The following is a 13,064-nucleotide window of genomic DNA, read 5'->3' on the forward strand; positions in this document are numbered from 1 at the left end:
TTGTGCACTATAATTGCAGGCCTTATTAGTACACAACCTCATGGTATAAGATGGGAAGGTCAGAATGCTGATTTGTCCCTGCCCACGTTTAATCCTGTTACCTGCAGCTCACTACAGCAGATGATTAGCTGCTGAGTTTTTCTACTGGCGTTCAAACTTGAACCCGATTCTTAATGCACAGCAACTCTCTGAGCTGTGCTGGTGGACATGGAACCAGTGCCTTCCACAATGCATTCAAATGAGTTGCATTGACCCTTAGTGGGGGAGTGGAAGTAAAGGGACAGAGACCTATGAAGAACTTTCTTAAATATCAACAGGTTTTGGGGATGTAGGGCAGTCAGTCTTATGTCGGGGAGGTAAGGTTGGGGCTGAGTCTCTCACGTCCGACATTGTGGCAGACACATTACCCGCTTTTCCCCACCACCAACAGCATTTCATAGGTCGCAGTCTGACATTAAATCTGGCGATTTGATCCACAGAGCAGTGGTAAACTAGGCAGATATAGGCAAAAGAGATCCAACAACAAGAGAACTGTTTTTTTTAACTAGCGCAGTGACAAACGCACATATCCAACAAGCATGTAGGTTGACAATGCACACATAAAACACACACATGCGGCTACCCATTGGCAGACAGGCAGCACACATGCAGTCTTCATCATATCTAACCCTTTTTTTATCTGTAATTACCTATTTATGCTTCATTGTTTTAAATTATCTTTTACTTAACACTTCAGAATTATCTGTCGAACTTATGATGTACGAGATGCTAAGGTAAGCATGTTTTTTAAATGTATGCCTCTACATTTGCAATGCATTTTTTCCATTAAAAGCATATACTTCTTCCACATTGGCTGTTTCGTAGATTCACATGGTGTGTGAATGCTCCAGTGTCCTGAAGCTTGGTACCATCCTGAAATGTTCAAAACATTTAAACATGTAGCCTGTCTACCTCATTGCGGCCATGTTCATCCAGATCAATGAGCTGAGCGTGGCATCTCTAAACTTTTCCCCTGGAATCCATCTCCAGATTTATATTTTTTCTTACTAACATTTGTATTATATTTTCAAATTTGAGAATCGACACCAGGAAACGCAAGATAATCACAAAAACCTACAATAAAGAGACAGAGGGTATGGTGAGAAGCTGGAAAGTGATGGGCAATTGCAAATGTGTCTTGTTATAGAAGCCAGTTATGGAGATAATATATTGTGATGAGTCAGGAATGAAACTTGGACACAAGTTAGCCATGATTTTGGTTGAAGACTTTTCTTTCTGACTGTGCCCTTAATAGAAATGTCCCTAACTAAACCAAAACTAAGCATCGTTCGGTGTCAGAATGTCCAGAACAAAACTGTCCTGTGTCCAAAATTCTATTCTGACCCTCACACTATAAACTAAACTTTAAGGTGAAAAAAGAAATGTCTTTCACCCTGAGTCGTTCAGAAAAGTGTTCATGAAGGAAGAATAAATGGCTCCAACACACGTTCTTCAAGGATAAAGGTCCTTGCTCCCGAGGGTGATTCCCTTTTCTCTCTGATGTTTCACAAACAACTGTTCCTGGTGTCTTTCTTGGCTCCCAATAACATTGACACACAAAACTGTTTGGCCTAATAATTGTGTCTCTTTCTGGATTCCTGTTGTACTTTCTGCTAGGGCTTTACTCCTTCCCTTTTGATCAACACAGTTCTTTTCTTGGCCCCAATATTTCCTATCAGGACTTCTTGTATTCACACACTAGCAATTGCCTGGTATACTCTCCTGCCAGTGATTCTTGTATTCACATACTTGTAATTGCCTGGTATACGCTCCTGTCAGGGCTTCTGTTCATGCAGGGTCTCTGCCCACTCCCAAAGTTGTACATCTACTTGGTTGGAAAATATATCTTCTTGATATAATATTCTGTTTGGGTTTCCCATGTACTTGCACTGCATACATTCACATTGTTTGCAATTCATTTCCCCCTTTTACAATAAGTCTTTTCGCCTTATCTCTTTCTGTTGCTTTGTTTATGATTATTTGCATTTGGCACGGTTGCTGATACGCTCTGGTGTCCGCGATGTCTGTGGGTGGACTCACTGGCTCTTGTTGGTATTCCTGAGCTCTCCCGCAGCCAGCCGGTGAAGCTACTGCGCCTGCTTCCTTCTCGAGATGGCTTTCTCTTCACTCTCCTGTCTTTCGCGGCTTCCACTTGACATGCTTGCTTCGCTCCAGGCTTCGGTAAGTGAAGCGCTCCTTGCTGTCACCTGCGAACACCCAGGAGTCTCTCGCCGGCTCTTAGCATTCCCGCTGCGTGTCCTGCTCGTGCAGTGGCTTCTCTGTTTGGTCGGTGAGCCGCCTGGCCCCACCATGCCTGTCTGAGCTTTTCGGTTCCTCGCACTTTACAGGGAGGTGCAGCTGTCTCTCACCAACAGCAGCAGCCAACATAAACTCTCTGCCTCTGCTCTTTACATTTTCCGGGCACAGGTGCATGTGAGCAACAACTAGAGTGCTCCTGGATGATTGACAAGTGGAACTGGAAAAGGCGGTTTCTTAAGTTTCACAAGGCAGACCAAAGTTGGATGGTTGGCCTTCAGGTCTGGGGGAAAGGATTCTCTATTCTTCATAGGAGGAGTAGAGGTATGGCAATAGGTCATGAAGGTATTAAACATGGGACGGTTATCTTCAAGGAAAAATAGGGGACACTATGTCTCACCTGATGAAGCCATGACACCTGACCGGATGCTGTCTCCCCCCAACCCCATGTGATCCTCCCTAATATAGCTGCCCCAGGGTCAGGATCGGGTAGCGGCTGCCGTCCCCTGGCCACATGGGAGGAGGTCACTGCCGGGAAATTGGTGATAACTCCATCAGATTCATCACAATATAAATGGCTACGGGTGCCTATATAAGCTCTGACCCTATATAGAGCACGGCTCCAGCAGAATCCTCTGTGCCCAACTCACCGGACAGCCGCTGAGCACGGCTCTTCCTCACCACACATGCAGTGCAGGGTCCCACATGGGCCTCAGAGGAAGCTAGAGTCCCAACTGGCTCCTCCTCCCCAAACATGCAGGAACCCACATAGCTCCTTCAACATGCATGCATGCACAAATGCACACTACTACGCACACAGCTCTGAGTGGCTCAATTGGAAGCCTGAAAACCCTGAGCACAATTCCCAGAGGCATCCAGGAAAATGCACAGCGTGGGAGAAAAATGGCAGAAAGTCGCACCCACAAAATAAGGCAAGATTGCCATATGATGCTCCATGGGCTGGGAGTATTGTATAATTACTGTAACTAATCTAATTAAACAACTGGAAAGAAAGTGCATAAATACCTTCCATGCAAAGGGCATCAACAATTCAAAAATAGGCAAAGATTACGGTTTGTTGACATATCAACTCTTCAGATGTCTCCAGGACTGAATAGCCTGTTAATGAGGGGCGTGGGGGTCAAGATTAAGCCATCTCAGTAAAATGTGCGGGGAAACCAATACGTTTGAGATGTATTTAAATGTTGTGAAACGAGCACAGGGAGAAAGTGTGGGGATTGAGGGGAGGAACTGGGGGCCTCTATGATCGTCTAAGTATCTCCATTTGCAGCATGACTTTGGGGAGATGGTGTGTAGAGACAGGGCGTAGCAACACATGTAGGTGGCAGGGATGATGGTGCAAAGCTGGCACAGAAGGTACATTCTGAGGCACTCTGTTGGGGGTGGTGTTCGATGCCTCCCAAACAGAGGCGTTGCTAGGGGGTGGGGGCTAAGGGGGCTATATCCCCTGGTCTTTTGGTTGTAGCCCCGGATAGAATCTCAGGAGCTACAGCCAAAAGGCTAGCTAGCCCCCAGTCCCAACAGTTCCGACATCAGCGTAGCCCCGGGTCTTTTCCAGACCTAGCAACACCCCTGCTCCCAAAAAGCAGGATTCAGGATAAAGGGGAAAGCCCATCCAACATGTGGCATACCAACATTATTCCTGATTCTTTCGCAGAAAGTGTTGAAGCCAATGTTTCTGTGCCTGCATTAATTACCAGCAATGTGCTTACAGCAGCATAGTCCTATAAATCCATCCTCATAGATCCGTGAAAGCATGTCTCCTCTGTGTAAAGGGTACATATGCCCTCTACTTCTTAACTGAAAGCCTGTTTGCATTTTGTTTTATGAATGTGCAGTGCTCCCTGTGACCGGGATAGACTTTATTTGTGGTCAGTGACTTCAGAATGATAACGTGACAATTAGATGGATTTAGATATCAGGATATGATCTTCCAAGTCTAATCCCAAAATGGCATATGAAAACTTTGTTCTAGAGTGGTATGGTGTTTGCAGGGGCAGCATTCTGGACTGGGTCAAAGTTTGGCTTTGTGCACTCAGGACCTTGCATATACTACACCCACTACCTCCTACCAGCTTCCTCTGCTTCCCACTAGTACACACTACTTTCAACCAGCTGCCAGAAATACCTGTGTCAAATTCATTATATAAATTCCTACTTACACTGGCCTACATGGAACAATCTAGGAAATTAAATCGTACCATCGTCAAGATACCAGCTGTCAGAAGGCCTGCAGGGGATGCACAAAAGACTGCACTCTGGTTGATCAGTTTGCAGGCTTTTATTGGTACACGGGTTACCAAAACAGGGTTGAAAGCAAACTGGTAAGATGAAGGAAAAATAAAGTCTGTCACACTATGTATGATAACGTCTCACCTCCCAGTGGCATTGCAGTTTTCCCAGGGGTTCCTGAACCAGTCGTTCTGACCTTGTTCCACAAAAGCAAAAAGTCTCTCTTCCAGTTGGAGCCTCTCTTTGACTAGTTGATATAGCAGTAACTTCTGTGTTGAAGAAGGTAGCCCCATGTCCACTTCACCATTGCCCGGGTAATCCCTTGTGTGTTCTCCTTGCCTGGTTCTTCTTCCTCCACAGTCTGTCATTGGCCAACACAACCTCCTTGTAGCTTCCTTTCCTATCTCGGTTGGCCACCTCCTTCTTGGCAGTTGGTGCTTCCACTATTGGCACATTTTCTACTGTCCGCACCTCCTCCCATATTAGTTTCACCTACTCCCATGGGCGTTATTGTAGGGGGGGACAGCAGTGTTTGTCCCCCTCAACTTTCATGTCACCTACTCCTGTCTTTTTACCAACCACCTTCTGTTACTACCAACCTACCCACTGACTTCTCCCCCTCTCGTCTCCAGCACTTATATATCGATCCTCCTAACACTCTCCAACCGCCAGCCATAACCTTCTCCAACTATCCATCTCCCTGTCTGAAGCCTCTAGGTTTTCTACTCTTTCCTCTTTCCCTGGAAAGAATTGCCACCTGTGGTTTATAATTGGGACATGACTGTGATTGGTTGATGTTCATGAGTACACCTGGGATGCTTTCGGTTAGGGGGCAGGACCAAGCCTAAAACTGGCCTGTGCACCATCTTGGAGTTTAATCTTCCCTCCCTGATCCTTTCTCGTTTTGGTATGTGGTCTCCGGTGCTTCCAATGGGGGGGACTAAATGCTGGGGAAACACTTGGTAAGGCGTTTTAACAGTTTGTTATGAAATGCTTGTGCACTGAGGAATTGCAAGATTGTATCCCTGAAGAAGGAAGGCTGTACCAGGAGACAATGTTTTGATAACTTTGATTCCCACGTAATACAGTCCAGAAATCTGCCAATTAGCAACATTATATATATCTGTGGAACTCCCTGGTTCAGCATTCATGAAGTTATGAATTGAATACTCTACTGTCGCTGGCTTACTTGTAGCAGCTTTAGAAGTGTTGCTACTACTAAAGATTGAATGAAACTGACTCAGGTAAAGGTGCAGGTGTATTTTTCATCTTTTAGCCTTCATAGCATACCTCATCACCTAGCTAAAGAGAGTGTTGCCATTAAATTGCGTTATTAATAACACTGCTGTGTTTGGGACAATCTTCCACTTTGGAGTGTTGATGTTTGGTCAGTTGGATTTCCTCCTGGCGTTTGGAATCAAGTAGCATTACATGGTGTTCTGGGTCTGTGAAGGATCACCACATGCCATTAAATTCAGCTATTATCTATTATCCACCAGACAATTTGGATGCAGGTCAAGAAACCTCTTAAGCATTTGAACAGTTTCCTTGGTGAAATATGCTGTAGCACTTTGAAGATTGTTACCTTGCTTTTTCTGTGATGGTGTATGGTGTGCTCATCAACTTTGAAGTTGGGCATAATGTTACTTTTCAGGAGCCTGGGGCGTAGGGTTCCAGAAATACACTATAAACCTTTACATCTACTGGCAGGTTAAACCTGTGCATTTTATCCTGGGTATTTCTGTTCTCAAGAACCAGTAGGAGTTGCAAAGCTGGAATGAATGCCTCCTTAGTTACTCGTTGGTCAATGTCTTCTCTGCAGGAATTGATTTGGGAGAAAAGAGAGGCAAAATCCCCTTGCAGTGTAGCAGATTCAGGGGCAAAGTTGCAATTGTTAGTGTTGGTTGCCCATACTTCAGAGATACAGGATATTTGAGGGTTTTCTACACCTCTGGTTTCAGATTAATTGGTACGTGGGAGGCATGTGTTTGCTTTTTATTTTTTGGGATGGATCCACAACTTGGCTAAACAGCTCGCGGTGTGGCCGTAGTACAGTGAGTGTGAACACTTGCCAAAGAATTTTAAATTATCATGTGTTTTGTTGTGTGAAGCAGAGGTTTTTGCAGCGCGAGAATGTAGTTCTGTTGCCTGGACTCCTGTGGCTTGCTGTCAGTTCCTCTGATCTTCATGTTGTGTACCAGAAATAGGAGTCAGATCACTGGACATAGTTGGAAATGGAGCATTTTTATTAACTTAAATGAAAAACCTACCTTAACTGTCCCTATTGCTATGATGAGGTTCCCTATCTGCAACTGAAAACGTAAGGTGCAAGTCAGGATGTTTTGTCAAAATAGTCTGTCCTCAGTCCGAATCCTAATCTATCTAAGCTGCCGCTACCACTATATACAAAATATATTACATAAAATAAATGCCTGTTACAGGTTATGGCTGACCTTCTCGGATAACAGCTCTCAAAAATAAACTTTTGTCAGAGTTTCCTGTGTTTGGCCTTTGCCAACAGTCCCTTAGCCAAAAGTTGTTTAGTTGGGATGCAGTTCATGAAAAAACGATTCGCTTCTTAATCCTTTTCCAATTAGCCGTTTTCAGTCTTTCACAAACTTAGAAATTTCACTGAAGTATAAAAAGGGTTTCTTTTCTCATCCCCTTTCAAATGCTTGGGATATTTGACCCAAAATACAAAGCATTTATCATTGATGGAAACAAAATAACCGTAACATAAGTGGTTAAAACGCTGTGTTTGGAAGGGAACAACCCCATAACACCCACCCTCCCCCCAGCCATGTTAGGGTGAGGAGAGTCCCATTGGAAGAACTGTAATACACTAGGGAGTAAGGAGGGGTTCTAAGGTCTCCCACACAATCAAATTATTATGCAAAATGTAGATGTTTAGACTTACTGCGTGCATATAAACAGACACCATTTTGTAGTCCGAATCAAAGCATGGGGGCTGCACGGCCATGCAGTATTATTTGGTGTGTTGGGACACACAGGCCGCGAGTCTGAAGGGGAGATCTGAACAGCCCCAAACACTGATGAGAGAGGCCCACGCTACTAACTTCCACAGAAACTCCCATTTGTTCTAAAATTGTTGCTAATATGTTTATCCCAAGAAAGAATGTGCTCTGCAAGGCCACAAGATAGTGTTAGCTGCTGTGATGCACGTGTTATCCCAAACAGGCCAGAGCAGGCCTCCGACCCCCACCCAATCAACTGCCAGTTATAGCCCCTACAACTGTGCTAGTACCAAAACCCCCTGAATTCCAGAGATACCAGTTGAGCCCAGACAATAAACCAACCAGCCATAAAAGATGTAATAGAATGGTCACCCTACCTTTATTTCATAATGACATGATATGATATGATATGGCATTTGTAACGTGCCTAGACACAAGTGTTTCATTATTTGATTTGTAATGCGAAGTACAGGGAGGGATACATTATAGTTCAAAAGCGAGGGTGGAAGCCTTGGAAGCAAAAAGATGCGGTTGGGATGAGTGAAATGTGTGTGGGTCAGGGTGACCTCGAGACTCCCCCTGTAACAGCCGAGGCTCATGCCAGGTGCCCTGTATAATGATAGAGTAATACTGTTAGCAACTGTATCTAATTGGTTCTTCGACCTTGGTTCCCTGGAGACGATGAGCCCAGCCAACCCACGTGATGGAAAATGGACGGATGGGCTGGGACCAATGGCCTGGTATCTCCTACGAAGCAGGCCGACCATGTATAGGACCGTAGCAATCAGCTGTGCAGGTTTTTACTGAATATAAATGATGCTGTGTCCCCTCTTAAGCTTCTGCTTTCACCCTTTTTGCTTAGAACGTTCCTTGGCAGCAGAGTTCTTTGCTGGCACATCTACTTTGTAGAAATAAAACCTTGCAAGAGTTTTTTTTTTCTGGTGTGAGTGTTTAGAGGCGTGCCTTCACCTGTCTCTAAATAGGCAGGCCAATGCCATTGCCTCCTCAACGGCACACACAACGAAACAGATTCATGCCTGCAGGCCGTTCTTGTTCTCCGACAGCTGCCTCACGATTGCTAGGGCTCTCATACAGTCACGATTGGACTACTGCAATGCCCTTTTTGCAGGCACCTCAGCCCAAAACATCAGCAAACAGGGCCGCTTTGACCATCCCCGGGCGTGAGCACATCACAGCGGCTAGGAAAAATGCACATTGGCTCCCCATTCGACGGAGGATTATGTTCAAAACACTGGCCATCACGCACAGATGCATAGCCAACATCGCACCCAGATATCTCTGAAGCTGCAAACTGAAAAGAGCCGGGGGCACAAGCTTCCCTGTTATTTCCACGGAAAACTACAATGCCCTCCGACATAAATTGAGAGCTGAACAATCATAATGGGTTTTCCGTAAACACCTCAAGACACTGCTGTTCACCCAGGACAACCTATCCATGGAACCTCCTCTCTAAGACATTCACTCCCCCGGTCACCTGATCCTGTTTTTCTTGTTTGTTTGTTGATTACATGATGTACTGCTTGCTTTCAACCAGCTCCCTGATGCCTGAGTGTTTGGTGCACTTTACAAATGTTAAATAAATATATCTTGACAGGCCCATTTTCAGGTTGTCTACACCTCCTCTCAGGTTTGCAGTCACTTTCTGTGTTTTGGTCCACCTCGTTATCCATATCTTGGTTTGGTCACTTTAGCCCTTCACTGGGTTCTCTAGCCACTTGGCTTGCACCCTGCTAGGGTTTCTCCTCATGTAATCTTCTCACCTAGACGGTTTCCTTGGTTTACATTGGGTTGGCGATTTGAATTATTCTAATGAGCTTTGCCCCTCTCAGATATTAATAACTCTGATGCTTCCCCGTCTTCATTGCAGAGCCTTACTGGCCATCTCCCTTTCTCAGGCCCAAACCACCTACCTTTTATTTCGCGGTACTCTCTCCAGGGAGGGTCAGTGGCTCTGGTGGTGGCAACAGCATTTTCGCTTGCTCAGTGGCCTCTTTCCCACAACAGCCCGCTTGTAAGCTCACTGGTGCTTATTCTGCTTTCTTTTGGTGGCAATCTTCTCATAGGCTTGCTGATGCTTTCTCTGGTTTCCTCCGATGGCAGTCTTCTTGTGTACTCGCCTTTGCTTTCTCTGGCCTCTGTCTGCAACCACCTTGTGGACATGCCGGTGCTTTCTCTGGCTCTCACCGGCGGTGGCCTTCTCGTGGCCTTGCCAGTGTCTCTTCTGCTGGTTCTGTCTGCAACTCTCAGGACGCAGGGGGAAAACCTGATTTGGTCAGTGTACCTGGGCTCTGCTCGCCTACCATGCAACTCTGTGGCCCCGCCTCCAGGCAGAGCTGGTTTCCACATGATGGCACTGGCATCCATTCGACATGTCTCTTAACCAGCTGATTGACTCTATGTCAGCTGGTCTCCTTTCTCCAGTTGAGGATCAACACATCTTTTTATGGGTCTCTGTAATGGGAGACACATTTCTGGTTACAAGACTTCACACTCAAGGTGGGTCAGCATTTCTAAAAGGCAGAGGTAAAGATTTTATCAAATTAACCTCCTTCACTCCCATATAAGCGGAGAAGACTAGGTGGAATGCAGAGTCTTTGTCTCCTAAGGGGAGTCACTCCCAGTGAGATACAGCATGCCCATACCCCTGGGGAGGGTCTGGTATGGCAGGCTTACCTCCCTAGTTTCAATGGGAGTGGCTCCCCCTTGGGGAGAAGGGACCGAAATCCCTGGATTCGTCACATTCAGTATAAAGTTTAAGATGGCTGGCTGGGGCCAACTTCCGGTTTTCCCCTCACTCAGCTTGCTGCCAGGAGCACTGATCGCATGACATCACAGACCTCCTCACCCTCAATCATGCTGTCAGTCACTGCCTCGTTGGTCCCTATACCCACATCTACTGTATTGCCAGCACTGCTCTAACCATCTTCTCTCCTCCGACTTATGTAAGCCCTTAATGTGCTAAATATCTTCAGCTGTTGCCAGGACCGGGTATCAAGGTAAGCAGGTTAGTAGCTGCTGCTGCTCTGCTGTCCTCCCGCAGTGCCTTAACTCATTAACAAGAAAGTGCATTTGCAACACAGAAAAATGATTGATGAGGTATTCTTAATGAATCCAAAACCACTAGCAAAGGTCTAGGCAATACTCCAAACCATAGTTATTGTTAGGGAGAATTCTCTTATAAGGCTAATTTCCCAAACCTAGCGAGTCCCCCAGGAGCTTTGCTGGATTTTTGGGGTTTGTTTTTTCTCCTGCTAAGAGACTCTTTTACTCCCACTCTTAGACATGATTTGAGGTGTTCCTTTGTCTTTACATGTGTTTTATGGGCTATGGGGTCTTTTACTCCATAGGGTATCATCTGTTTTTAGTGTGTGTGTTTCACAGCACCCTCAGTGCAGTAACACAGGGGTGTCATAGTGACCCCCAAACATATACTCCATACCCTGGGACTGACTACTGTCTCCCAGGGCATGTAAAGTCATCATTGGCATTACTAGTCCAAAATTGTGAACAGAACCAGTACACACCATCATATTGTGGAAGTACTGGAAGGGGTTAATTAGATTGCCCCTGGGTCTGTTTCCATGGGGGCACTGTCCAGTCCCCCGTTGTCGAGTTTCTGGCTGGTGGCAGTGGTTACCACGCAAAATATTCCACCAGAATATTTCCTCTGGGATTTTCCCATTGATTTTAAACGCACCACTTTTTGGTGCAATGTTAAAGATACCGCCGGTTTATTTATTTCATATTAAATCACCGGTTGGGTCTTTTTGCCAGAACTCTTTTCTAAAATGGCGTTCCTGTCCGTCTCTGTAACTCCAACCAAGGTCGGGCCCTTTGTTCCACTTTTTGACGGGCTTCTCCACAGAAGCCCTCCAACTGGTGCCACTCTGTCTGGGTTCCATAGGATGTGTGGGTGGGGGAATTGGCACCCTGGACTGCGTTGCCTCAGCAACTCAAGTCGCACTCTGTTCTGAATGGCCCAGTGGTGAGCCACCCGGCTCACCACTTAGCATGTATGAGTGACAGCTAGGCTGTTGAATGGGGGTTTTTCTGCATAAAAGCAGGGCTTTTGGGACTGGAACTTCAGAAGTCCCCACAGGACCTAAGAAATCCAAAGAGGGGAGAAGCTGAGCCATCTGCAACGACGACACCACCAGTGGAGCCCTGCTGCAACGACCTCACCACTTTCCCGACGACAAGAGAAGATCTTCTGCTGAAAGAGTCTTCTTCCTCTGAGCTGGTGGGATCAACCAGTTCGTCATTTCTCCTTCCAGGACATCTCTTGGTCGAATCACCCGTGCCAAGCACCCCGGCGGCCGGATAGCCAAGCTTCACCACTGTGACCGCGAATAACAGGAATGCACCTTTTTCAACGAACGAACTCCGCGGCTGGTCTCTTCCCTGGGCAGTGGATCATCTGTTCCCCTGGTCGAAACCACGAACTGCACCCGCTGCCAGGAACAACTGGCACTGCTGGAGCTTCCTCAACTATAAAGGTACTGTGTTCCACCTGGCCTCCCTTTCTATGGTTTGCTAAAGGTGACCCTTAAATCCTTGTCTTTCCAACTGGGTTGGCCCCCAGATCTTCTAACTTTACCTTCTGAATCAACCCAACCTCTTTTGAACATTTTTACAAAGACTTGAATGCATTTCTCGACTGTGTGATCTTGGGAACATTTCACCTTGCTCCATTTAAAGTGGGCCTGGCCTATGAACTTTTGCTCTACAGTGGACTCTGTCTTCTTTAACTTGTTTTGGTCTTTTAAAAGTGTTGGGAACTGTTTTATTTTCATGACCTGCCATTTTCTCTCCCTTTTACGTAATTATTGGAGTGCCATCTAAGTTTTGACAAAAAGTGGTGTTTTGACTTAGACTTGTCTAATAATTCTTAAGGGAGGTGTGTATACTTTTCTGATTGTGTTTGAACTTGCTTGGATTTATAGTGCTAGTGTATTTCATTAAGTGTGTGTTAAATAAATAACTATATACTTTTGATACCAAGCTCTGGTCAGTGTTTGCTTGCTCTTAATGTGTTTTTAGCCCTATTGTGTATCCTCTGTATACTGCCTTACTCTTCTTGAGAGAAGTCTGACTGCTCAGCCATAGCGACCAGGTAAATCTGGGTGGTATAGACTGCTACCAATTGGGTTTAATGCTTACTCCTGTAGTCTTAATCTTTTTGCAGTGTTCCCCAAGGGAACTGCACAGGATTCTGCCTAACAGTTATTCAGCCTACCATGCCATGATAGAAGGGGAAAGACCATATGCAAATCATGCTTGATGCCACTGCAAAAAGTGCATTACTGCCAGAATTGCTAGGTCATATACTTCCTCCACGAGACTAAGGCAACCCCAGACATATGCTGGGGACCTTAAGCTTGTCTTTGTTTTGTTTTATTAATTTCACGTGTGCTTGATCTTTTTTGCTCGCTATTAATTATTTTTCGAGGTAGTCAGTCTTAGGGAGTTAAATCATTTAAAATTCACATTGGGATACAGGAGTTTGAAGGATTACTGGCT

At 45.6% G+C, this 13,064-nt stretch overlaps 1 protein-coding gene across 6 annotated transcripts in view; it reads left to right on the plus strand.

The window, feature by feature from the left end:
- The window catches only part of ODR4 (odr-4 GPCR localization factor homolog), a 1,066,769-nt gene that overhangs the window by 467,789 nt on the left and 585,916 nt on the right, over positions 1-13,064 (plus strand). For all 6 annotated transcript variants that reach the window (XM_069641378.1, XM_069641383.1, XM_069641382.1 and 3 more), the window contains one exon: positions 737-773. In XM_069641378.1, coding sequence (XP_069497479.1) covers positions 737-773 — 37 coding nt within the window. The remainder of the gene's footprint in view (positions 1-736; positions 774-13,064) is intronic.

Source organism: Ambystoma mexicanum, chromosome 1q (assembly GCF_040938575.1).
Source record: "Ambystoma mexicanum isolate Mex_15411 chromosome 1q, UKY_AmexF1_1, whole genome shotgun sequence".
Taxonomy (NCBI): Eukaryota; Metazoa; Chordata; class Amphibia; order Caudata; family Ambystomatidae; genus Ambystoma; species Ambystoma mexicanum.